At 47.6% G+C, this 27643-nt stretch overlaps 1 protein-coding gene across 2 annotated transcripts in view; it reads right to left on the minus strand.

The window, feature by feature from the left end:
• Positions 1 to 27643, minus strand: part of btk (Bruton agammaglobulinemia tyrosine kinase) — a 99432-nt gene that overhangs the window by 53886 nt on the left and 17903 nt on the right. For both annotated transcript variants that reach the window (XM_059977361.1, XM_059977359.1), the window contains exons 2-3: positions 6084 to 6233; positions 4216 to 4320 (exon numbers count right to left, since the gene is read on the minus strand). In XM_059977361.1, coding sequence (XP_059833344.1) covers positions 4216 to 4320; positions 6084 to 6209 — 231 coding nt within the window. In that variant the 5' untranslated portion in view covers positions 6210 to 6233. The remainder of the gene's footprint in view (positions 1 to 4215; positions 4321 to 6083; positions 6234 to 27643) is intronic.

Raw genomic sequence — 27643 nt, forward strand, 5'->3', positions numbered from 1 at the left:
AGTGGGTGGAGGAGGGGAAATAAGAAGAAAGAGGCAAGGTAGTGGGGTGTAGCGGATCTTTGAGGAATTGGGTAGATCAGGAGGAGAGAGGGGAGGGTTGAGGGTAGTTTGCTTGGATCAATTTAGAATGGTATGCCTGTGTGTCTTGCCCGTGTCTATAGTCCTGCCCTATGCTCTCAGATCTGGGTCTGGGGGCCTCTGGGTGGAGCTCAGCCTAACGGGTCATTACCTTCATGGCTCCCTCCCCACTCAAGCCAAGCGTGTAATCCCGCTATGGCATCCCCTCCCTGTATGGGGATATCAGCTGGTGGCTCCCTGTGGCTGCACGGTTCTCCTCGTCTGACTGAGGACCCTGTGAAGACCATTCAGCCTTCCATCAGCTCATCACCTCACACAGTAAAACACTGCATTATCTCCCCTATCCTGGCTCACACAGGGTGATCAATTCCACCCAGGTGAGAGCTCTGAGCCCTTATAAGGGACACCAGTTCCAAGTGCAAGGTGGTGAAATATTCCCTTAAAATATCCAGGAAAATATTACATTCTGTGAATGCATATTAGTTACTGCAGATTAGTTCATCACCCCTTTACAAATGGACTTCAAGAAAGAGAGTCTCTGCCCTTGACCCTTGACCCTTCACCATTCTGAGGTACAGCATCGTTCAAGTTAGTCCTCAGGACAGTGTCCACATTTAGGGAAGTGAAACAATCTCCTCCATCAACACTAGATTGGAGAGCGTGTGTTGTTTCCTTTCAGAGAAGGCTGTGAATTGGGAAGAAATGGTGTCAGAGCTGAACCAACCCCTTTCCAGGGTCTCTGAATGGGATAACAGGCCTGTCCCTTACAAGGAACAGCAGATTAATTACAGGGATCTCAAAACTCAGGGTCCAGTCCCAGCCTCCAATTCAAGAGCAGTGCCCAATCATAGATAGATAGATGCTTTATCAATCCCAAAGGAAACTAGTGTCACAATAGCATTACAAGTGCACAGATACACAAATATACAAATATTAAAACAGAAGTAAGAAAGAATAAAAAATACGTTACCTCAATCAGTCTAACAGGAGGGGGTCATCACTTCCCCAGCTATAGGTTGTCTCTATAGAGCCTAATGGCCGAGGGTAAGAATGACCTCATACAGCGCTCTTTGGAGCAGCGCCGTTGTCTTAGTCTGTTACTAAAAGTGATCCTCTGTTCAGCCAAGGTGGCACGCAGAGGGTGAGAAACATTGTCCAGAATTGCCAGGATTTTCTGTAGGGTCCTTTGTTCTACCACAGTCTCCAGTGTGTCCAGTTTGACTCCTATAACAGGGCCAGCCTTTCTAATCAGTTTATTGAGCCTGTTGCCATTGCCCCGACACACCACCGCATAGAAGATTGTACTGATGACAACAGACTGGCAGAACACGTGAAGGAAAGGCCTGCATTCGCCAAAGGACGTCAGTCTCCTCAGGAAGTAGAGGCGACTCTAACCCTTCTTGTACACAGCCTCTGTGTTGGTGATCCACTCAAGTCCGTCATCCAGGTGCACACACCACATCCATGTCCTCACCATCAATAGTAATAAGCAGCAGTGCGGGCTTGGTCTTCATAAAGTCCTTCACCATCTCCTTTGACTTCCTGATGCTGAGCTGCAGATGACTCAGCTTGCATCATTTGACAAAGTCTTCCACCAGGGCCCTGTATTCATCCTCCCATCCTCAACCATTGCTGAGTCATCAGAGAATTTCTGCAGATGATATGACTCAGTGTTGTATCTAAAGTCTGGGTGAACAGGAAGGAGCCAGTACAGTCCCCTGTGGGGGCCCCAGTGCTGCTCATACCCATGTCTGACACACAGCTCTGAAGCCGCACAAACTGAGGTCTGCCTGTCAGCTGTGAGCCAGGTGTAGAGGGGTAGGCCATTCCACGTACTAGGTGAGGCACAGTAAGCTTAGTCTGGCCAGTTGCACCCCAGTGGAGGCAGAAGTTTCTATATCTTATCTTCCATTGGACATGTTGGAACCCAACAATGAATTCTGCAACTTCAGATAAGCATCTTTTCCAGTTTTGGTCAGATCTGGCCTGTTCAGCGATGGACGCTCCCCTTCCTGCTGAGCGGTTCCGCATTGCCATCGTCCCACAGTTGCAATTGGTATTTGATCAGTCTGAGACGGGTTGGCCTGTCCTTTACTGATTTCCAGCAAATACTCTGACCCTCACTGACATGGTTATTTTTTTCTCTTGGAAGTCTGAAATCAGAAATTTTCTTCTCCTAGGTGGGCTGCTGTTCAAGACTGACGAGTCCCAACCGCCCAAAGCAACCAGTTTTGAGGCGTCTTTGCCCCTTTGCAGTCTGCCTTTGCCCCTTCTCTTGTCAGTAGAAACAGTTCTGCCAGGCCTAGCAGCTAAGCCACACATGAAGGCCAAGAGCTGGACTTGGTTGTTAGAGTTGCACACCATTTGGAACACTTTATAGGTAGTGGGAGCTTATCAGCACTACCTCCCTGCTGTGACAACATGAGATCAATAAACATTTTAACTCAATCAATCCTATACTCTGATGACTGTACCTTTACAATTGCTTGATGCAATTGACAATGTTGAACTCTGAAGTACCAATGTCCCTGAGCCATGAAAGCAAACAGAATCTCACTCATTCATTAACCAGATATGATCATCTGTTTACTGAAAAGCAAATTGTTCTGCTAGAATTCAGAGCAAAAGACAGAAATGGCACAGGGCTATCACTGAACAGAAACAGGCTGATGTTGTGCTGAACTAATTAAACTAGTCTCCAACACATATCCCTTCATGCTCTGCACATTCATTTGCCCATCAAAATGCTTCTATTATATTTGCCTTAACTATCATCAACACCAGTGCATTTCACCAGCTTCTACATCAAAATCCTGCCCCATACATCTCCTTTGAACAGGCAGACACCTCTGCGATTAGAGATTTTGATATATTGGACTGATACCAGCTGTCTACCTTAACAATGCCTCTCATAATATAAACTCCTGTTAGATCTCTCAGTCTCTGCCACTCCAGAGAAAACAACCCAAGTTCTCTGTAGCGGATGCCCGCTACTCCAGGCAGCGTCCCGGTAAATCTCTCCTGCGCCCTCAACAAAGGATCCACATCCTCTCTGTACTGGGGCACCAAGAACTGAAAGCTGTCCTCCAGATGCAGCCTAACTAGGGCTTGATAAAGATGCAACACAGCTTAATTTTGAACGGAATGTTTCGACTAACCATGTGCCTTCTCTTTACCATCCTATCAACCCATGCAGCCGCTTTAAAGGAGCTATGGATTTGGACTCCAGTGTATCAACACTGTTAAGGGTCCCGCCTGGTATGACAGCAGACTTGACTAACTGTGTACTGCCCCTTTGATGTCTCAAAGTGCAACACATCACACTTGGCCAGGTTCAACTCTCTCCCCCTATATCTGCAACTGATCTATATCTCACTGCACGCCACAACACCACCAATCTTTGCAAAGCTTAGTAACCCACCCGTCCACGTTCTCATCCGAGTTATTTACATAAATCGCAAACGGCAGAGGTCACCGTTAGTCATGGATCTCCAACCCATCAACCGCTACCGTCTGTCAATGCTGAGTTCTGTCTGTGAGGAGCTTGTACGTTCTCACCGTGACCACGTGGGTTTCCTCCCACCATCCGAAGACATGCCAGTTGATAGATCAATTGGTCATTGTAAATTGTGCTGTAATTAGGTGAGGGTTAAATTGCTGGGCAGTGCGGTTCAAAGGGCCGATTTCGCTCTGTATCGCAATAAATAAGCAAATAACCAGATGTCTGTGGGCCCATTCATCTTAATCCTCTGAATAAGCCTACCACGAAGGGCCTTGACAAGCACTAAGTGTTAATGTCACAGAGCACGTTTCCAGGTTAAAGTGAAACAATATCTCCCCAAAGGCTGGGGATACCAGGAGATGATAGAGAGATCAGTAGAACATCGAGTGATACAGACAAAAACTAGGGTGGATCAGCTGTGACCTGTTGGTGTCTTGTCTTGTCTTGTCCGTACTGCAGCAAATGCCGCTGCTGGGCGGTAAATGTGCAGGAGCAGTGTGTGGGTAAGTGCCTTGCTCAAGGACACACACGCTGCCTGGTTAGGGGGTGCAGGGGAGGAATAAGGGAGGTGTGCCTTTCCAATATCCCAGTATCATAAGAGTGATTCTTCAGGAAGCTGATAGACGCTGACTGACCTGGAATGGGTACTGCCTTTCGATCGGACAGTTCTCCTCGGCCCTCACCATCTCCACACATTTGATTTTGTCCAGCTCAATCGAACCTTTCTTGCCTCCCCGTTTCTGGAGGGAAAACAGATGAAACTTTAGTGACCCCACACCCCTCATGATTTCGAACCCCACCCCTGAAAGAGCCTGTTCCCACTTCACTGTCACTCCCTCACTGGCTCCTGGGCTGCTGCTCACTCAGTTCTCTGTACAGCTCACTCACGGGCTGCCTCAGCAGTGGCCGCTCTCCATAAAGATGCCAGTCACAGCTTTCCTTCTTCATAAAGAGGGTGAGAAAAGCTGTGACACTGCCGAAACCCCTGTTAGTTTCTCAGCGGTTGCTCGACATCTGACTTGTAGTGCCACAGCCCCTCGCTGCCTTTATACTTAACACCCACAGGAGGCATTAAAGCCGATACTGAGGCAGCAGGTTCCAGCAGCAGATTAACTAGAGCCCAAATCCACCTGGAACCAGGGCAAGAATAGGAGACAGTAAGAGCAGATGGAGGCCGCTTGGCCCCTCAGGTGAGTTCCACCACTCAATCTGATCATGGCTTGCCAACTCCTCTTCTCTGCCTGTTCCCCATAACCTCAATTCCTCTATTCCTCAAATAGCTCTCTATCTCCACTTGAATTTATTTAATAATCTGGCCTCTGGGGACAGAGTTCCAATGCTCAGTGAAGACATTTCCCTTCAGCTCAATTCCTACTGACCAGCCCCTCATCTGATAACCAAGTCCCCTTGTTCATGATTCCCCCACAGGTGGAAACATCTCAACATCTGACCCATGAAGGCCCCTCAGATTTCCACTGCTTGAAGAAGGTAGCCCTTCTCCATGGTTCCTGAGATGCCAGGGCTCTTGCTCAGTGGCGACCGGTGGGGGTAACCCTGTACACCAAGACCCAGCCTGAGCTGGGAGGAGATCAGCAACTGGATAAGCAACAAGAGGGTCCTTTCAAAACACTTCTAAAAACCTACCTTTTTAATTCAGCTTTCTTATAGGGTCACTTAATGCCTTTTAATATTGAATACATTTATGTATATGGTATATTCGATTACATTTTATTCTATATAACGCTTCTAACTTTGTCTTCTATTTTTTTTCACTACATTGGTTTATCTTTACAATCTATGTAAACCATCTTGAGCCAGCATCTTAAAGGTGCTATATAAATAAAGTTTTTTTATTATTTATTATTATTAAACTGACTGTCAAACAAGGCAAAGCAAATCAAACCGCAGATGTCGGAATCCCGAAACAAACACAAGAAGCACTTGGCAAGTCAGGCAGTACCTATGAAAAGAGCAACGGATCACATTTCCAAGTTGGGACCCTTCACCAGAACTGGGGAAGAAAGGAAGTGAGTTAATCTAAGTGGTAGGGAAGTTGGCAGAGGGGAATGGGTGGAACAGAGCATGTGAAGGGGTGAAATAATGAACACCAAGTACACAGACAGTTAACTCCTTTCTCTGAGTAGCATGGTGCTAATGTTGGGAAGCCTGGGTGAAGTTGTATAGCCCAGCCCTCTGGGAGGTGCTGACCGAGTCAGGACATACAAATGGAAGAGAAAGCAGGGAAGAGATTGACAACACATGGCAGGTTATCCGTAGCTGGGAAACTCATTACCGGCCCCTGCAGGGTTAAGCAATGTGCCCTGACGGAGGATGAGAAGTTGTTTCTCAAGCTTACATTGGGCCCTGTTGTAACCGGGCGGGAGGCCATAGACAGCGAGGCCGAATGGCGTGGACTGAATGTTGTTGAGAGATCGTATGGAAGCTGATCTTTAGTGATTCGACTGATTGGTGCAGAGTCAACTCCTAAAAAGTTTTCACTTACCATCCGCTCACTGAAATATTCATAGTATGAGATCTTGGTGTCAGTCAGGATGAACAATCTCTCCTTGTAGTTGAGTGGGGAGGTCTTCTTCTTCTGCTGGGACCTTTTAATGAATACTTCCTCCATGACTCTGTCTGAAGGGGGGTAGGCCTGCACAGAGAGAAACCACCAAAACACATCAACCCCAAATACACAGGAAATGCATCTCAAGTAGAAACAGAAACACACCCGCACACCAGACCTCCTTCCAAAGCCCAGGAGGAGATTCGTTCTCTCCTCCTCTGAAGTTGCAGACTCTCCCTCTCCCCCTCCCTCGAATCTTCTGACTGCCCCTCTCCTGAAGCTGCTGATACTCTCCTTCCTCCCCTGAAGGTGCCAACTTTCTCTCCGCTGGTCATTCAGCAAGGAGGCCAATCAGCCCAACTGGTCCTTGCTAACCAAGATGCCCCACCCAAGCCTGTATTTGGCCAATAACCTTATAAACCCTTCCTATCCACGTAGCTGTCCACATGACTTTTAGCAGTTGTTATCACACCTCCTTCAACCACCGCCTCATTCCACAAACACGCCACCATTTGTTGAAAAAGGTGCCCCTCAAATCCCTGCTAAGTCATTGCCCTTTCACCTTAGCCCATGCCCTTTAGTTCTTGGTTCCCCAAACCTGTGAAAGAGAACTGAATACAATCGATGCCCCTCATGGCTTCATATGAGACCACCTCTCAGTCTCATACGCTCTAGGCCTGTCCATTCTTGCCCTATAACTCAGCCCTGGATTATATTCTTTCCTCTTGTCATGGTCTCCAGGCTGAGATACCCTCCGGTTATCGTTGTTCAGTGCCTGTGAGCAGTGAACCTCACAGCTGAGCTGACGGTGCTCAGATCCTGTGCACCCTGACCTCTGTGTCACAGATGGCCCTGGCCTGCCTTCACTGGGTACGTAGCCCTCCCATTTCAGGAGGCTCTGGCCCCTCACAGTTCTTTGATACACAGGCAGTCTCACAGGTCTCGGTTCAGGAGGTGTGAGTACGACTTGGCACAGAGCTCAGTCATCGTGCCTGATTTAGACCACCCCACTGCAAGAGGGCCACTCGGCCCCAGGAACCTTCCTCTGTTCTTGTCCATGATATCACAAAGCCCAGTCCAATTTGCCCCTGTGCTCCCAACCAGGAACTCCCCCACCCACTCACCCCAGCTATGTGTTCATTACAAACACAGATATAATGCTACATGCTTCTAATGTGGTGGCAAGTCTGCAGACACGTTCTCGTGCATAAGGTAACGAACTCCGACTGTGACTTCGCAGCGTTCTGATTGGTCTCTGCTCCTGACACCACCCTCCAAAAGCACATCAGTCAGTGTGAAACAATTTCGGGCTCTCTGCTGTGTTGAATGGTACCCTGGCCGTAACTAGTATTTGGTAATTGGCTTATTGATGGCACATGCACCAAGATAAAGTGAAAAGCTTTGTTTTGGATGCCGTCCTGATAGACCACTCCAAATGTAAGTACGTCAGTGAATAACACATACCTGCAAAGTGAAAGGCAATATAAATTCAGTATTAGAAAGCAGATGGTGCTTCATTATTACAGCGAGTAGACTGGGTCAGAGCTACATTGCCTCTTGTTTTGCTACCAGAGATTCCGAACACCTCCTGATCTCAGCAGGATACGTCCCCTGCTCACTGGGCCTGGCTTACACTGATCCAGTGAACTTACAAAGATCTCGGAAACCAAATCTGCTCAAGTTCAAGACTGCTTCCCCTTTGAACGCATCCATGTAAAATCAGCCGAGGACCTTCCTGATTTCACAGAAGTGCACACAGCCCTTTACATCGAGTTACTTCCTCTGGGCCCCCGGGTAACGAGATCCCAGCTGCCGGCAGGAGCACCTGCAGAGTGAGTCACCGCACCCACCGGTGGGTCCCGGGGCCTTTCGCACACGTGTAGAGCCGACCTGTGCACTGCTGCCATTCTGCACCAACCAGGACAGGGTCACACGCATGGGAGGCAGCTCGAGGGAGAGGGAAACAGGAGGCTGAAGAGTGAGGGAACTAGAGCAGGTAAAGAAATCACATGGAGACAGGAGGAGAAGCGGGAACGGGATGGAAAAGATGAAAGCTAGCGAAAGAGAAAAGTCAGAGGGAGAGGCAGGGGAGGATAGGGGGGAGAGAGGTCCTCATATCAGTCAGGCCCCTGCCCCCAGGGCTCTGTGAAAGGGCCCACACCCACTTCTGTGACAGAGCTTCTGGCTCACAGCTCATTTGTGCCCTCACTTTGAGCTCTGTGCTGCTGTGGTTAGAGCTTCTGCATTTTGATTCTAATCACTCAGTTAATTTCTAGCAGTCTTCACATTGATTAGTATCAGAAATAATGAGGTGACAGTTTGCAACAGACTCCTGGTTACAAATTCTTGGTACTACTGTACTTCAACAGAACCTATTCAAATCATCACTCACTTCCAGAGGCTCCGTGTAATACACTTCACCCGAATCAGAATACCAAAACATTACAAATAAGCCGCTTGACACTCATTTGCACAGGTGGTGACAATACGAGACAAACAGGGAGGAAAACAAGGTGCTGACTGAGAGAGAAAGAGAGAGAGAGAAAGGGAAAAAGCAGGAAAGAGTGGGAGAGAGAGAGAGAAAGGGAGGGGGAGGTAGAGAGACAGAGGTGGAGGGATGGATGGAAGAAATTCGGTGCCTTTCCATAAGTACACATTTTCGATAGTTATTTTACCCTGGATGAAGCTGTTCGTAAACCTCCAATGTCATTATCACTTGGAGGGAGTTTTCTCACTACGATAGTGCCACCACGACATGTCTGAGGTTCTGCCTCGGCAACTCTTCCTTCTCAGCTCCACACGTTCCAAATGCTACCAGCAGAGATACAGCCTCTGAACATCACAACAAATCACTCCCTCAGTACCGTCCCTCCAGTACATCACTCTCTCAGTACCGTCCCTCCTGTACATCACTCCCAAAGTACCGTCCCTCCAGTACATCACTCCCTCAGTACCATCCCTCCAGTACATCACTCCCACAGTACCGTCCCCCCAGTACATCACTCCCTCAGTACCGTCCCTCCAGGAGTACATTACTCCCTCAGTACCATCACTCCCTCAGTACCGTCCCTCCAATACATCACTCCCTCAGTACCGTCCCTCCAGGAGTACTTTACTCCCTCAGTACCACGCCCCTGCTGACTGCTCCTGTGGCTCCTCCCACAGGCCCCTGTATAAAGGCGATCTGAGGCCTGACGCTCGGCCTCAGTCTCCAGGACATAGCATGATGGACACTCACTCCTGGTTCCTTCTTCCAGTCAATAAAAGCCGATATCTCGCCTTACGTCTCAGTGTGAGTTATTGATGGTGCATCACTCCCTCAGTACCATCCCTGCAGTACATCACTCCCTCAGTACCGTCCCTCCAGTACATCACTCCCTCAGTACCGTCCCTCCAGGAGTACATTATTCCCTCAGTACCATCACTCCTGCGGTACCATCCCTCCAGTACATCACTCCCTCTCTACCGTCCCTCCAGGAGTACATTACTCCCTCAGTACCATCACTCCCTCAGTACCGTCCCTCCAGTACATCACTCCCTCAGTACCGTCCCTCCAGGAGTACATTACTCCCTCAGTACCATCACTCCCTCAGTACCGTCCCTCCAATACATCACTCCCTCAGTACCGTCCCTCCAGGAGTACATTATTCCCTCAGTACCATCACTCCTGCGGTACCATCCCTCCAGTACATCACTCCCTCTCTACCGTCCCTCCAGGAGTACATTACTCCCTCAGTACCATCACTCCCTCAGTACCGTCCCTCCAGTACATCACTCCCTCAGTACCGTCCCTCCAGGAGTACATTACTCCCTCAGTACCATCACTCCCTCAGTACCGTCCCTCCAATACATCACTCCCTCAGTACCGTCCCTCCAGGAGTACTTTACTCCCTCAGTACCATCACTCCCTCAGTACCATCGCTCCCTCAGTACCATCCAGCCAGTACATCACTCCCTCAGTACCGTCCCTCCAGTACATCACTCCCTCAGTACCATCCCTCCAGTACATCACTCCCACAGTACCATCCCTCCAGTACATCAGTCCCTCAGTACTGTCCCTCCAGTACATCACTCCCTCAGTACCATCCCTCCAGTACATCACTCCCTCAGTACCATCCCTCCAGTACCTCACTCCCACAGTACCGTCCCTCCAGTACATCACACCGTCAGTACCATCACTCCGGTTCATCACTCCCTCAGTACCATTCCTCCAGGAGTACATCACTCCCTCAGTATCGTCCATCCAGTACATTACTCACTCAAAACCATCCCTCCAAGAGTACATCAGTCCCTCGGTACCGTCTCTCCAGTACATCACTCACTCTGTATTGCCCCTCCAGGAGTACATCTCTCACTCAGTACCATCCCTCAGGTTCATCACTCCCTCAGTACCGTCCCTCCAGTACATCACTCCCTCAGTACCATCCCTTCGGTTCATCACTCCCTCAGTGCTGTCCCTCCAGAACATCACTCCCTCAATATGACCCCTCCAGGAGTACATCGCTCCCTTGGTACTGTCCCTCCAGGAGTACATCACTCCCTCAGTATCGTCCCTCCCACAATGCAGTATTCCCTCAGTACAGCTCCACCAACAATGCCAAGCCCTCTCGATACAGCCCCTCACACAGTGCAGTACTCTCTGTGACTTTCTCTCTGTACAGACACTGCCTGACCTCTGGTTATTCCTGGCTTACTTCAGTATTTCAGATATCCTGCCATTCTATGTGTCTCTTGCTTATGGCTTCAATGTTGTTTCCCCTCTCATTGAATGCATTTCTTACTCCCTATTGATGTCCCTCTGACAGAGCAGCCATCGTTAAAACTCTCTGCTGTTTGTCGCACATTTCCATTGTAACTTTGACTTGAAACTTTCAGTGTTTCCCTCTCCACAGATGTTGTTTGCTCTGCTGAGTGTTTCCAGCATTTTCTTATTTTTGCCTCAGATTTCCAGTATCTACATCTTTTCCTTGCATCTCAATTGGCCCCGTGCCGCTTCTTCAACACTTTTCTCAGAACCTCCCTCCAAGTGTGCTGATCTTCCTCACTTCCTGCTCTCTACACTCCAATAGGCCTTTCCCAAGGTAGTTGGGTGCTCCCTCAGCACTGCAGTCTCTAACAAAGCACTCAGGAAAATTCTGAGAATTCGCAGGAGTTTATATGAGTGAGGGAGCACCTCAAACAAAAAGAGAATTGCTGGAAGAACTCAGCCAGTCAATTAGCATCTGTGGAGTGAGAAACCAGTTAATATCAGAAAATACAAACACGAGGAAATCTGCAGATGCTGGAAATTCAAACAACACACACAAAATGCTGGTGGAACGCAGCAGGCCAGGCAGCATCTATAGGGAGAAGTGCTGTCGATGTTTTGGGCCGAGACCCTTCGTCAGGACTAACTGAAAGGAAAGATAGTAAGAGATTTGAAAGTAGGAGGGGGAGGGGGAGATGCTAAATGATAGGAGAAGATTGGAGGAGGTGGAATGAAGCTAAGAGCTGGAAAGGTGATGGGTGAAAGTGATACAGAGCTGGAGAAGGGAAAGGATCATGGGACGGGAGGCCTCAGGAGAAAGAAAGGAGTGGAGGGGGGGGGAGCACCAGAGGGAGATGGAGAACAGGCAAACAACTAAATATGTCAGGGATGGGGTAAGAAGGAGAGGAGGGGCATTAACGGAAGTTAGAGGAGTCAATGTTCATGCCATCAGGTTGGAGGCTACCCAGCCGGTATATAAGGTGTTGTTCTTCCAACCTGAGTTTGGATTCATGTTGACAGTCGAGGTGGCCATGGATAGATATATCAGAATGGGACGTGGAGTTAAAATGTGTGGCTACTGGGAGATCCTGCTTGCTCTGGTGGACAGAGCGTACATGTTCAGCGAAATGGTCTCCCGGTCTGCGTCGGGTACGTGATGTTAGGTTGTAGAGAAAGGAACCATCACTCTCCTACAACTATCAGTTCTGGAACCTGCCTTTCCACAGAACCTTAATCCGACCTCTCTCTCTCTCTCTCTCTCTCTCTCTCTCTCTCTCTCGAGGGTGTGAGCATTTGGAATTCTCTTCAGTGGAATCAGAGTCTTTGGGTATTTTTGAAGCAGTGAGAGGTGATGCTTAGTAAAAGGGGTAGTGGGAGGGCTGGGTGAAATGCTACCAGGGATAGGGTGATTGGGGGGGGGATTGAATGCGGAGCTGAATTTACAAAGCAGGTCAGCCATGACTCCAACAAATGGCGGAGTAGCGGCGATGGGCCGGGTGGCCTTACCCTGCTCCTGACGCAGAGGTTGTTATCGGTGCCGTTATGGTCAACTCAACGGCCTGTTCTGGTTAGAATCAGGGCTAGATCCCCAATTCAAGGAGAGTCCCTGGCAAGTCCTCAACCCTGAACGTATTCTGGAACCCAGCATGTAGTCTCTGCTTTCGCCGGCCCCTGGCTTCACTGAAGACCGACTCCACTGTTCCGAGAAATACAGCACAGGATGCAGTCCACGCTGAACACCAGCCAATCTCCTCCTCAAATCCACACTGATACCGCTCTACCACCCTCATGCACGCGAGGGGCAAATTAACCCACAAAGCCACGTGTCTTTGGGATGTGAGGTGAAACTGGAGCTCCCAGAGGAAAGCCACCCAGTCGCAGGAAGGACAGACTCCACACAGGCAGCACCCGGGGTCGGGGTCGTACTTGGCTCTCTGACGCTGTGAGGAAATGGCTCCAACAGCGGCATCGTCGCGCCACCTAAAAACTGTTCCTCACTGGTGTGGATTTGAACCTGTCTTCCATATGACGGGTGGTACACTGACACCCCTGCCAGGAACAGTTTTATTCCATTCGATTCTAACAACGATAAAGTATGAAGGCACACTGTCTTCTCCTTTATGACCCTTACATGCCTTGGAATTGGATTGCACCACCCTGATCCCATCGGCAGTACTCAAATTAAAGTTAACTAAAGCCCAAGTGAGAAACTCAGCATCTGAAAAAGCGACCAACACACACAAAGTGCTGCAGGAACTCGGCAGGCCAGGGCAGGATCTACGGAAAAGAGTTTCGGCCAAGAGCCTTCGGCAGGACTGGAGAAAATAAAGATGAGTAGAGTTAAAAGGTGGGAGGTGGAGGGGAGGGAGAAGCACAAGGTGACAGGTGAAACCAGGAGGGGGAGGGTGGTACAGAGCTGGGAAACTGATTGGTGAAAGAGAGACAGGTCTGGAGAAGGGGGAGTCTGATAGGAGAGGACAGAAGACCATGGAAGAAAGAAAAGAGGGAGGAGCACCAGAGGGAGGCGATGAGCAGGCGAGGAGATAAGATGAGAGAGGGAAAAGGGGATGGGAAATGCTGAAGGAGGGTGGGGGGCAATTACCGGAAGTTGAAGAGATCGATGTTCATGCCATCAGGTTGGAGGCTGTCCACATGGAATAGAAGGCGTTGCTCCTCCAGCCTGAGTGGGCCTCATCCCGACAGTGGAGGAGGCCATGGCTGGACGTATCGGAATGGGAATGGGAAGTGGTATTAAAATGTGTGGCCACTGGGAGATCCCGCTTTTTCTGGCAAACAGAGCATAGATGCTCAGCGAAGCAGTCTCCCAAGCGATATCGGGTCTCACAGGAGGCCACACTGGGAGCACCGGACACAGCACATGACCCCAACAGACTGAAAGGTGGAGTGTCTCCTCACCTGGAAAGACTATTTAAGGCCCTGGATGGTGGTGAGGGAGGAGGTGTAGGGGCAGGTGTAGCACTTGTTCCGCTTACAAGGATAAGTGCCAGGAGGGAGATCAGTGGGGAGGGACAAATGGACAAGGGAGTCACGTGGGGAGTGATCCCTGTGGAAAGCTGAAGTTGGGGGAGATGTGTTTGGTGGTGAGATCCCGTTGGAGGTGGCGGAAGTTCCGGAGAATTATGTGCTGGACATGGAGGCTAGTGGGTTGGTAGGTGATGACAAGAGGAGCCTTATTCCCGGTAGGATGACAGGAAGATGAGGTGAGGGCAGACATACATGAAATGGAAGAGATGAGGTTGAGGGCAATGTTGATGGTGGAGGAAGGAAGCCCCTTTCTTTGAAAAAGGAGGACATCTCCTTTGTTCTGGAATGAAAAGCCTCATCCTGAGATCTGATTCGTCGAGCACTACGCTTCATCCACCAGAAGAAGCGGGATCTCCCGGTGGCCACCCATTTTAATTCCACTTCCCATTCCCATCCCAGTATGTCAATCTGTGGCCTACTCCCCTGTGGTGATGAAGCCACACTCAGGTTGGAGGAACAGCACCTTATATTCTGTCTGGATAGCCTCCAACCTGCTGGCATGAACTTTGATTTCTTGAACTTCTGGTAATGTCCCCCTTCACCATCCCTACCCCCCTTTCCCTCTCTCACCTTATCTTCTTGCCTGCCCATTGCCTCCCTCTGGTGCCTTCCCCCGTTTTCGTTCTCCCATGGCCTTCTGTTCTCTCCTATAGGGCTCCCCTTTTTCCAGCCCTGTACCTCTTTCACCAATCAACTTCCCAGCTCTTTATTTCACCCCTCCCCTTCCCAGTTTCACCAGTCACCTTGTGCTTCTCCCTTCCCTCCCCTTTTAACTCATCTATTTTTCTCCAGTCCTGCCCGCAGGGTCTCAGTTGAAAACATCAACTGTACTCTTTCCCATACATGCTGTCTGGCCTGCTGAGCTCCTTCAGCACTTTGTGTGTGTTGCTCGGATTTCCAGCACCTGTAGATTTTCTCTTGTCTATAAAGTAGGAGTTCTGTGAGTGATAATATCTTTCCTCATTGTCCATTGTCTTGGGAGTGCCTCTCCTCAGGTGTTACCAGGGCAACATAAGCTTAATTCCCTAATGTCAAGTAGAGAGGTTAGCATCCATCTCAGTTCCTGGTTCCTTCACCCCCGTTGACTTGACTACTTCCGCTGTCCACATGACAATTCTATTCCCACATCCCATTCTTGGAGTGCAGTAGAAGTGCTTGTACACAAAGTAACTTCTGAAATGATTCTGTCGCCATGCAGGATTTCAATCCAAAACATTGGCAGCTCAAAGTTCAAAGTAAAATCTATTATCAGAGAACGTACATGTCACTACATACAACCCTGAGATTCTTTTTCCTGTGGGCATACTCAGCAAATCTATAGAATAGTAACTGTAAAGAGAATCAATGAAAGAGGAAGACCATGGAAGACAACAAATTGTGCAAAGGCAAATATAAATAAATAGCAATAAACGAGAGCAAAATAAAGACACCTTAAAGTGAGGTCATTGGTTGTGGGAACATCTCAATAGATATCCTCCTTTGTTCAAGTGCCCGATCGTTGAAGAGTAGCAACTGTTCTGGAACCTGGAGGTGCTTGTGCCTTCTACTGATGGCAGCAGAGAGAAACGAGTATGGTCTGCATGGTGATGATATTTGATGATGGTTTCTGCTTTCCTACAGCAGCATTTCATGTAGATGTGCTCAGTGATGGGGAGGGTTTTACCCGTGACGTTCTGGCCAAATCCACTACCTTCTATAGGATTTTCCATTCAAAAGCATCGGTGTTCCCATACCAGGCTATGATGCAGACAGTCAGCACACTTCCCGCCACACATCTGCAGAAGTTTGCCAAGGTTTTTGACGACATGCCAAATCTCCGCAGACTCCTGAGGAAGTGGAGGCGTTGTCGTACAGGGGATTCTTTCCTCCCACACAGCTCGACCCGGTTCTTCAGCTGATCGTTTGTTACTCCTTAAAATAAATAGCTTCTTTAACATAAGTTGCATCATTTAGTTTGCCGTTCATGTTCTTCCAGAGGCGGTCACGGCATGTTCTCTGATCTCCCATGTAAACCACATGTGTGCAGGCCTGTAGGTGACCTGGTTCCTCATCAATGTCGGCAACTGAAGTGTCACGGGCGACGGCAGCTTGGCGACGGGTGTGTGCTGCTGTCGGGAGAAGGCCCCTGCACTCGAACAATCCTCTCTTTCTCTGTGATGGCAAGTGAGTGAGAACCGGCTGTTCTTTCAGTTGGGGGACTCGGAAAAATGAGGCAGAACACGGTAACGTCAGAACGTTGTCACAGGAGCTATCTCTCTCTCACTCGCTAGTGAGATACCGAAGTTTTGGCATGGTAGTTCTTGGTAAAGTCTAGATCAATGTGCCTTCTGGGGGCTTTTGCTATTGTTCGTATGGTGGGGGAGGGGAGGGTTGGTACTTTTGCTGTTGCAAGCAGAGAGAGGGGGAGGGTCGAAGCCTTGGTGTGTGTGAAGGGGGAGGGAGGGTCTTAGGTTCTGATGTTTCTTTCCTCCATTCTTTAGGGAATTTTTGTTTTGAGGATGTCTGTGGAGAATAAGAATTTAAAGTTTTATACTGTATATATTCCCTGATATTAAATTGAACTACTGAAACACTGATGGCATGCTCCCTGTCTGCTAAGCTCTCTCAGTTGGCTGGGAGGAGAGTGGGGAACGTAGATCCGTCGAGGAGCCAGATTGCCCCAGTGCCCTGGCCAACAACTGATCCAAAATTAGACCAAAAACAGACTGTCCACCCACTTTAACACTGTTCCTAGTGCAAGCTTGCTGTGCACGAGCCAGCTGCCTGAGTTCAATGAGACCAGTGGCAGGTATCTCATCTCTTTAGTATGAATGGAAAACAGGAAAGACATGATACAAAGTTTTTCTTGTTTCAAACAGTTTCAGTTTAATTATTAGCCATGTTGAATGTAATGAAGATTCCTCTCAGTGTACAGCGTAGTATTCACACCTCCATCTGTTCGCTTGCAAGCAGCAGTTGGTTCTAATTGATGCACCAATTTACTGAAAGCAGGAGTTTCTGAAGAGGAAGTAGCTTCAGTATCAAAACAGACAGCTTCCCAACCCTGCTGACTGTTAGGCTTTCTCAGCTCAGAACTCTTCAGCCTTACAGCACAAAGGGTACAGTAGAAGGATTCAAAGGAGATTCACCGGGATACATAGATCCATAACTGTCTCCGCACTGGTACAGGCCCTTTGGCCTACAGTGTCAGGCTAAGCTAAATAAACTCGTATTTAAACTGCCTACACAATGTCCACATTCCTGAATTCTCTGCAACACCCATGCGTCTATCTTGTTGTTGTCATTCCACCCCACGCCTTGTGACACATTGGGTGGCAACTTTGCAGTTTCCTTAGCATTTTGTCTGCTTTTTAACGAGGCCAAGTTACTTGCCCAATGCTCAATGAAAAGCATGCAAGGAGCCGGCCGGATTCGAACCCAAGGCCATTTGTCTGAAAGTCCAGAGCCAATGCCGCTACACCACCAGCTGGCAATGTACCTATCTAAGAGTCTCTTAAGTGCCCCTTTTGAATTCGCTTCCCACTGACAACTCTGGCAATACATGCCTGCTCCACTGTGTAGAAAAACTCGTGTGCACATTCCTGTTGAACAACTTAAATGCATTCCTCTGTATTAGACATTTCAACCATGGGAAAACACGCTGGCTGTCTGCTCTTCCTATACCTTTCATAACCTTACAAACTTCTATCGGGTCTCCTCTCAGCCTCTGCCTCTCCAGAGAAAACAAACTCTGTTGGTCTAACCTCTCCTTATCGCACATGCTGTCTAGTCTAAAGCTGCTGGTAAACCTCTTCTGCAGTGATGGGGAAACGTTGGGTAGACTGGGTTTGTTTTCCCTGAGCCAAAGACAGAGAGAAATGACTGGATAGAGGTAGGTACAATTACCAAAGGCACAATTAGCAAAGTCAGAACTTTTAACCCATGGTAAATTTATCAAAAACAAGGTTTAAACTGAAAGGAATAAGATTTAAAAGGAAACAGGAGTGAATCTGCAGGTGCTGGAAATAAATAAAAACACAAAATGCTGGCTCCTGATGAAGGGTTTCGGCCCGAAACTCGTCACTACCTCCTCCCATAGATGCTGTCTGGCCTGCTGAGTTCTGCCAGCATTTTGTGTTTTTATAAGATTTAAAAGGAAAGTTTTTTCATACTGATAATGATTGATGTCTGGAACTTTCTGACTCAGAAGTTGATGGGATCGGATAAAGGAGCTGTATAGGCCAACCTCTGTACAAAGGGATGCAATGGATTACAGAAACATTGATGAACTCCAAACATACCATTGACTTCAGAAGATGATGGAGATGGAAGGTCATTGATGACCTATTGCTCCACTTAGGAGCTACGGGTCCAGGTACACAAAGATATGGTCCTAATGTGGGCAAATGAGATTACAGGAGATGGATGAAGAGGCAACAGGTAGGGCTGTATGCTGTATGACTCTGGCTCTAGGAATACTGGAGACTTGTCACTCCTACACTAGTCCCACTTACCCACTTCTGGTCCTTGATAACTCATAAGCTGCTTTCTTTCCTAGTCTCAGCTGTTGGATGCTCAAAACCATCATCACTGCCCCTCGGTCAGAGCATTTGAATCCAGCTCACTTCCCTACTCCGTCTGCTGAAAGGGCAGCTGGGGTGAGTGAAGACATTTCCTCAGCTTGTCTTTCTACATCATTCCTTCTCTTCTAGCTCCTCACAGACAAAGATGGCCATGCAGAGAACGCCATTTCCTGAGATCACTCAGGAAGGTGAAATCGATAAGACTGGAAACTCTAAGGAAGAGGCAGAGGCACAAGAACTGAAATCCAGGGGCCCAGAAGAGATTTGTAGGACAGCTGCAGTGAAGGGCTGAGAGTACTCTGCAGGACACATAGAGATATGGAGAGAGGCAACATGGACTAAAGGACCTGTTTCTAACAATCACTAGTTCCATTCATCCCATTTTTATCCCAGGATAAAAATGGGATGAATGTAGCTAGTGATTGTTGGTTGGCATGGATGCAGTGGGCCGAATGGCCTTGCTACCTTGCAGAATCTCTCTATGAATCTTTGCATTTACACCAACCATCAATCATCCATTTACACTAATCCTACTCTAACCCATTTCATTTTCCCCACATGCTCAACAATTCTCACCCCCACATTCGCTCACACATAGGGGACAATTCACAGTGGACTATTAGTCCACCAACCCACATGTCTTGAGGATGTGAGAGGAAACGGGAAAGCCCATGACACAAGGAGAACATGCAGATCCCACATCTACTGCACCGCAAACCAGAATTGAACCCTGGAATGTTGAGTCAGTGGCTTGGCTCACTATGCCACCGGGCCAAGCTAAGTACAGCGAATGCACAGACCACAATCACTCTCACTTACACCACGATTTCTCATTCTCCCCATGGTTATTGGCCCAAGGGAGCTGTTTCCATCTGTTTCCATCTGTGTCAGGCAAAGTAAAGGAGGTTTGACCTAAATGCAGAGCAACAGAAACGATCTCGCGCAGAGTGATCTTTTTAATAATAAACTGCAAAATAACAAGCTACGAGGGGCCATGACACAAAAGAGAACAGGTACTTGAAAATGATAAGGCAACAAGCTAACGGAAGTCTAGGAGAAACTGGTTGAGGCTGGCTGGTTCCACGGGTGAATAAAGGACTTGTGGTTGAGAAAGGCTGCAGGTTATGATTTGGGTGGAAGCTGGGAGGTGCTTGCTGTGCAGGCCTGGCATTACCATTCCATGGCTCTATGTGTCCCACTTCAGTTGTCCAGCACCTTAATCGCTGGGCATCTACTCTGCTGCAGCTGCCTCTGGTCACTCCGGTTTAAGATGGTGCTGGTGAAGCACAGCAACGACATACTGCAGCAAACAAAACTACCAAATACTCCAACACAAGGAAATCTGCAGATGCTGGAAATTCAAGCAACACACACAAAATGCTGGTGGAACACAGCAGGCCAGGCAGTATCTATAGGGAGAAGCATTGTCGATGTTTCGGGCCGAGACCCTTCGTCAGGACTCAGTCCTGTACAATCTCTCATTTTTGCGGTGTGAACTGAACTCTGAAAGGTGCAGGATGGTTGCGGTGTGGCATGTGCAGGCCAAGTCAAAGCGGCAGGGCCTGGAACCAAGAGCAGGGAATGGCCATTGTTCGAGCGGACTTGGAGCCAATGTGAAGCTGCAGGCCTAGGGTGAGGCAGCGGGGCCTGGACCCAAGATTGAGGGACAAGGCGATGTTTGACTGATTTAAGTGCCGGGCTAGATCAAAAAGGTCAGGGTGTCTGGGACGGAGGCGAGGGATGGGCAATGTTCAGCTCACTGCTTGTGAGGTTTACTCATCTCTGTGCTGAACTGAGAATGTGGCCTGCAAATAACGGGCTTCTAGACTGTTTGCTGTGATATCTGTCTTCATGGCAGTGGACTCCTCACTTCTGTGAACTTTAGATCTGGGAGTTATTTACCTGCTTCTATTGCTTGCATGGTTTGTTTTCCTCTCTCTGCACACTGGTCTTTTTTTATGGGTTCTCTTGGGTTTCATTGTTCTGTGGCTGCCTATAAGGAGACAGATCTCAGGGCTGTACAATGTATATGTACTTTGATAATAAACGTACTTTCAGTGTCATTGCTGGGCAGGGCTATCTTCTGCAGGTTTCCCATAACAATGCCGGAACAAGGAACCCATGGACTGGTTTCTCCATGTGATCTTCCATTCTCTTCGGTCCATAAGGTTAAATAGTAATCAAATTGATGATTCCTAAAATGATTTGTGAGTAGGATGTAGTTTAAGTGGACATTGTTTAAAAGGGAAAATGAAGAGGAACATTTCCTTGGCTTAAAAAACCTTGTGCATGGAGCCAAGGAGTTCAAGACTGGGGCTTTACAAGGAGAGTGGATTCTCAGTGAAGTAAGTTATAGACGCTGGGGTTTGAGTTCCAGGCCAAGCCTGACATCAGAGGGATTATTATCAACGTGCAGTCTCAGTGGCTGACCAGCTCATATACATCCATCGTAATCTGAGTGTCGGGTAAGTGCTGACTGTTCTCCATATGTGTCCCCAAGAGAAGGATTTGATCTTCTCTTGCTCTGTTTAATCCTGACAGAGTTTCCTTCCTTCTCTGTTGGTCAAAGCAGGGTAAGGTTGGCAGACAGTTGGAAAAGGCAATCTGTGAGTTTTCTGCCTGCAAGGGTGAATATACCACAGACAGTGTGCTTTGCCTTAGGCATTGAAACTCCACAGTGTTGGAGCCAGTTACACCACTATTCTGCTAAAGATGTTTGTGACTGGGCAGCAAGTCCAAATGTTCGTGTCTAGTTGGACGACTTTAATGTGCCTGAACCTCTGGCTTGGTGCAGAACACCACTGCAGTGCTCAGCAGGTTTGAGTAACTTCCCCCTTGACCCTTCACACTGCCTGATTAAAAAGTTTTGCAGAAATTGGAGAACTGCTCGATGTCAACTGAGTCACAGACAGACGTCCGGCTTTCCCAGGTCTCAGTTATCCTAGAAGTGCACTAGCCATCCCCACAGCACAGAGGTAGTACAGTGCTCTTGGAGCTGCTGTGGATCAAGCCTATGCAAAGTAGGAGGAACCCGGAGCACCCGGAGGAAACCCACGTGGTCAGGGGAAAACGTACAGACTCCTTGTTTGTAGCTGGACTTGCACCTGGGTCACTTGTACTGTAAAGCCTTGAGCTAATGTGTCACCCCAATCAGTGTAACACTTGGAGAATCATTCATTTGCCCCGTGTGAAGCTCTGCAGGCCAAAGTCTATACACGTACAATGAGCAAACTGCCCTTTGAAAGAACTGCCAATCAGAGCCAGACTGATGCTTTTTCCCAGAGTGCTGCCGTGTTTATCCTTTCCCATGCATGCTTTTCATGGCTCCTTCCAATAAACATGCAGGAGGGCAATTTAACTATCGGAGTGGAGTCTCTGTGGAGTTTTCATATTCTCCCTCTGGCCATGTCAGCTTCCTCCAGGAGCTCTAGTTTTCTCCCACAACCCAAAGATGTAGAAGGCAATGGTTTAATTGGCTACTCTAAATTATCCTTGCTGTTAAAAAGAGAATGGTAGACTTGATGAGAATATGAAAAGAATGAAGTAATGGGAAAGTTTGAATGGTGGTTGATGATTCAGTGCAGACTTGAGGGGGGTGTTCAGAGGGTCTGCTTTCATGCTGAGGGATTTCAGGTGCCAACTTAGCTGAAGCACAAACACAGAGTATCTAATAGGAAAAAGATGACTTGTACACACTTCCCAACCCCAGGGCCAGCTTCTCACAGGAAAGCACGGGGAGTTGGACAATGGGAAGTAGAACTTTGTTTTAATAAAATTCATTTAAAAGTTTAGCAGTCAGTAACTCTGTGAGTGTGTGTGTGTGTGTGTGTGTGTGTGTGTGTGTGTGTGTGTGTGTGTGTGAGAGAGAGAGAGACAGACAGAGAGATAGTGGGTTCTATGTGCATTTGTATCTGTGTGTGAACATATGAATATTTTGGTCTTTCAATTTAAAAAATAGAAAAGAATGTCTCCTTGGGATATGATTCCAATGGTGCCTTTTGAAATTTAGTGCTATTGGCAAAATAGTGTGCTCTCCAGTTACTGTCACATCTGACTGGGAAGACACTTCATCTGCATTGACTACTTCCTCATTCAGAACATGCACATTTCAAAAGGAACTTCATTGGTCAAGGCATCTGAGGTCATGAGATCTGCAGCAGAAGCACTCTCTTTAGGTTTATGATAACACTTACCGCAGGAAATCCTGCAAATACTACATTCCCTGAAACACGAGCAACACGTTTACATCTGTGCTTCTCAGTGTGCAGGGTTGCAGTTGCAGGTTAAAGTTCACACAATGTGCACAGTTCTCCCTTGCAGAACCGGGAGGAGAAGGTCTGGGTAGGGGAGAAGAGGGTGTGGGGGTTAGTGGGAGGAGGAGCACAGGTGCTAGCATGAGGAAGAGGGGTTTGAGGGGAGGAGGACTGTGGTCAGAGGAGGTGTCAATGCCTTTTCCCTCATCCTAAAGATCACCTCCTCAAGTCCCTCACAATTCCCCGCTTTGAATTTCCTTCCCAGGTTATCTGGTCATAGATCTGTACTGGTGCTTCTTGACCACACCAATTGACACATCATACTCCATAAAGCACCAGGACAGAAAGCAAAAGCCACGATGTGGTGAATCTTGTCAGGTCTCTCCTGCACATTCAGAGACCCACTCCCAAAGCACATTGTCCTCAGGACAGCTGCCCTGAGGATGGGACCAGGGCTGCTCACGGTGGACCACGTGTATGTAATGAATATCTGGGAAAGGATGCAAGAATCCTTATCAAAGTGCACTCAGCAGGTGCGTAACAGAGGACTCGTTGATCTACTGTATGAGCTGTTCCCAGGGAGCCACACCATGACAAATCTCCAAGTTCTGGAAGGCCATCAACTTGGCAAGAGTCACACCTTGGCTTGTCTGAAGGAGCACAAGATGTCAGTGAGAGGGAGTGCTGCTGGCTGCCACATACATTCTAGGTATGTTGGGGATGCATGGAGGCTCGGTACAACCATCACAAAGGCTTTTTGGGGAAGTCTGCAGTCTGCCATCAATGTCTGGGCCCAGTGTAACAGACACTGGAAGGGTGTGTTGTTTAAGAAGAGAATATAAGGATTTGTACATAAAATGTATCGGCCTGATGCAATATTGAAAGGTAAAAAAGGACATTTACTTTTTGTACTGTATTTCCTATATATATTTTTTTTATGAAATAAATTTATTTTAAATAATAAAAAAAGTTATGATAAACATGGGGTCAGGTTATTTGATACAGTTTTGGAGAGCGAACGTTGAGGAAAATACCACTCAAACTCGGGGCACCCAAAGTGCAGGGGGTGGGTGTAGTTTTGTTTTGTTTGATGAGTGGAGACTCAGGATTCAGTTAAGAGTTTAAAGTTATTGGAGGTTGGGTGCAGTGACTCTTTCCCTCCTTGAGGGCACATCGTTATGACACTAAATGTGAAAGGTTTAGTGTGGTCTCCAGGAGTATTCTTGTCACATGGACAGTCTGATGAGTAGACCATACTTCCAGAGTTCATTATTCCAGAATCAGGTTTCTTATCACCGGCACGTGACGTGAAATTTTTTAACTTAGCAGCAGCGCTTCAATGCAATACATAATCTAGCAGAGAAAAAAAATAATAAATAAAATAATAATAATAAACAAAGCAATTAACATATATTGAATAGATTTTTTAAAACATGCAAATACAGAAATACTGTATATTAAAAAATAGTGAGGCAGTGTTCATGAGTTTAATGTCCATTTAGGAATCGGATGGCAGAGGGGAAGAAGCTTTTCCTGAATCGCTGAGTGTCTGCCTTCAGGCTTCTGTACCTCCTACCTGATGGTAACAGCGAGAAAAGGGCATGCCCTGGGTGCTGGAGGTCTTTAATAATGGATGCTGCCTTTCTGAGACACCGCTCGCTAAAGTTGTTCTGGGTACTTTGTAGGCTAGTGCCCAAGATGGAGCTGAGTGGATTTACAACTGTCTGCAGCTTCATTCAGTCCTGTGCAGTAGCCCCTCCGTACCAGACAGTGATGCAGCCTGTCAGAATGCTCTCCACGGTACAACTATAGAAGTTTTTGAGTGTATTTGTTGACATGCCAAATCTCTGCAAACTCCTAATAAAGTATATCCACTGTCTTGCCTTCTTTATAACTACATTGATATGTTGGGACCAGGTTAGATCCTCAGAGATCTTGACACCCAGGAACTTAAAGCTACTCACTCTCTCCACTTCTGATTCCCTCTATGAGGATTGATGCGTGTTCCTTCGTCTTACCCTTCTGGAAGTCCATAATCAGCTCTTTCACCTTACTGATGTTGAGTGCCAGGTTATTGCTGTGACACCATTCCACTCGTTGGCATATCTCACTTCTGTACGCCCTCTCGTCACCACCTGAGATTCTACCTACAATGGTTGTATCGTCAGCAAATTTATAGATGGTATTTGAGCTATGCCTGGCCACACAGTCTTGTGTATGTAGAGAGTAGAGCAGTGGGCTCAGCACACACCCCTGAGGTGCACCAGTGTTGATCATCAGCGAGGAGAAGATGTTATCAGCAATCCGCACAGATTGTGGTCTTCCGGTTAGGAAGCCAAGGATCCAATCACAGATGGAGGTATAGAGGCCCAGGTTCTGCAATTTCTTTATCAGGATTGTGGGAATGATGGTATTAAATGCTGAGCTATAGTCGATGAACAGCATCCTGATGTAGGTGTTTGTGTTGTCCAGCTGGTCTAAAGCCATGTGAAGAGCCATGGAGATCGCATCTGCCATTGACATATTGTGGTGATAGGCAAATTGCAGGGGGTCCAGGTCCTTGCTGAGGCAGGAGTTCAGTCTAGTCATGACCAACCTCTCAAAGTATTTCATCACTGTCGATGTGAGTGCTACCAGGTGATAGTCATTAAGGGAGCCCACATTATTCTTCATAGACACTGGTATAATAGTTGCCTTTCTGAAGCAAGTGGGAACTTCTGCCCATAGCAGTGAGAGGTTGAAAATGTCCTTGAATACTCCTGCTAGTTGGTTGGCACAGGTTTTCAGAGCCTTACCAGGAACTCCATTGGGACCTTCCGCCTTGCGAGGGTTCACTCTCTTTAAAGACAGTCTAATATCGGCCTCTGAGACAGAGATCACAGGGTCATCAGGTGCGGCAGGGATCTTCACAGCTGTAGTTGTGTTCATCTGGTAGCGAAGCATCGCTGCCATTCGTACTATTGGGTTTTACTTTGTAGGAAGTAATGTCTTGCAGTCCCTGCCAGAGTTGCCATGCATCTGATATCACCTCCAAACTCATTTGAAATTGTCCCTTTGACCTTGAAATATCCCTTCGCAAATCATACCTGGTTCTCTGGTACAGACCTGGGTCACCAGACTTGAATTCCACAGATCTAGCCTTCAGCCGATGACGTACCTCCTGGTTCATCCACAGCTTTTAGTTTGGGTATGTACAGTAAGTGTTTGTGGGCATACGCTCATCCACACAGGTTTTAATGAAGTCCAGCTCACCAATGTACCATGAAGAAACTCTACCCAAACCCCAAACACTAAATGCATGCAGTTTCTTCATGTGTGGACCATGGAGGCATTAAAAAGATCCCATAAAGCACGACTTGGATGACATAGGCCAAGCACACTCCACCATTTACAAGGGGAGGAGTCCATGTGGTTTGCCTCACTAATAGCTGCGGGGGGGGGGGGGGAGGGAGCTCTCACAAACAAGTAGTGTTGGTTCCCCATGCAGTTTGATTCAATGCACAGCCCTGCTTTGAACTGTTGCACAAGTTTAATAGGCTTCTTTAGGCTCAGTAGAATGGCCAGGTCCACATTGGTGTGTGTAATAGTTTGTTTTTGCCCTTAACAGACAGAGGGAAGAGACAATTTGGAGGTCTGGCTGCTGTGTTTCCTTGTGAAACAGTAACAGCTAGGTATCTGTGGTAAACTATGTATACCTATCTGGACTCGCCCCTCTGCTGACTGCTCCTGTGGCTCCTCCCACAGACCCCGGTATAAAGGCGATTGGGGCACTGCTCCTCCCTCAGTCTTCGACATTCCGTGCTCCCTTTTGCTGTTAATAAAAGCCTATCGTTGGCTTCCAGTCCCCTAGAGTTATTGATGGTGCATCAGTATCAACACCATCAGCTGTCCGTTTGCTGAGCAGCATTTTCCCAGAGAGTGGCCAGCAAAACACAGAACCCTTGCAATGCTCTGGGAGGAACCCTAGCATGCAGGAAGGAGTCGGTTTTTTGAGGGAGGTCAGAAAAAAATGAGAAAGATGTATTGTACATTGCACTGAATGTTAAGAAAGTAATGATTTAATATGCAGCATGGCTTCAATATACACTATTGGCTTAATACTCAGCTCTGGTTTAACACAGTAGTCTTTAGTGCAACGTAAGCTTTAATGCATAGAGCTGGTTTAATACGAAACATTATTTTACACGTTGTCCTGGCTTAATACAAAGCACTAGTTTAATGTGAAGCACTTGCTTAACAGGCAACTTAACATTTGATTCATATGCAGTACTGGTTTAACATGAAACATTGATTTAACACGGCCCCACTGAGCCCAAATACTGACCACAGGTTCAGCACTGATGAATGGAGGGACCAATTTACTGGCCCTAGGATATGTTGAGAAGTGTGAGGTTTGAGAGATGTCAGTAGATTTCTTTTGTTCCTGCTTTTATTCTTATACTCAGGGCTGGCTGGAAGCTACAGTTTGTTCTGGAGCTGTGTGAGTTGATGCTGGACTGCAACTTGAGTTTCAGCCCTTGCAGAGTAGGAAGTCAATGCAGACTGCGCTGGGGCATTTTGACTTTAGTTATTCATTTAAAATGATAAATTGACAAAATCCTGACTGCTGCTAGACTCTGCGGAGCCACAGTCTCCTGTGTTTATCCACTAAAAAAAAGAGGTTACCCAAAGTTAACAAATATTGTTGGAAGAAAAGCTCTGGAAGATATTTGCACACTCCACCATTTGCAAGGGAAGGAGTCCATGTGGTTTGTCCCACTAATAGCTGCGGGGGGGGGGGGTGGAGCTCTTGCACACAAGTAGTGTTGGTTCCCCATGCAGTTGGACTCAACGCACAGCCTTGCTTTGAACTGTTGGTCAGCACCATGCGAGACCAATCCCAATACTTAC

Source organism: Hypanus sabinus, chromosome 8 (genome assembly GCF_030144855.1).
Source record: "Hypanus sabinus isolate sHypSab1 chromosome 8, sHypSab1.hap1, whole genome shotgun sequence".
Taxonomy (NCBI): Eukaryota; Metazoa; Chordata; class Chondrichthyes; order Myliobatiformes; family Dasyatidae; genus Hypanus; species Hypanus sabinus.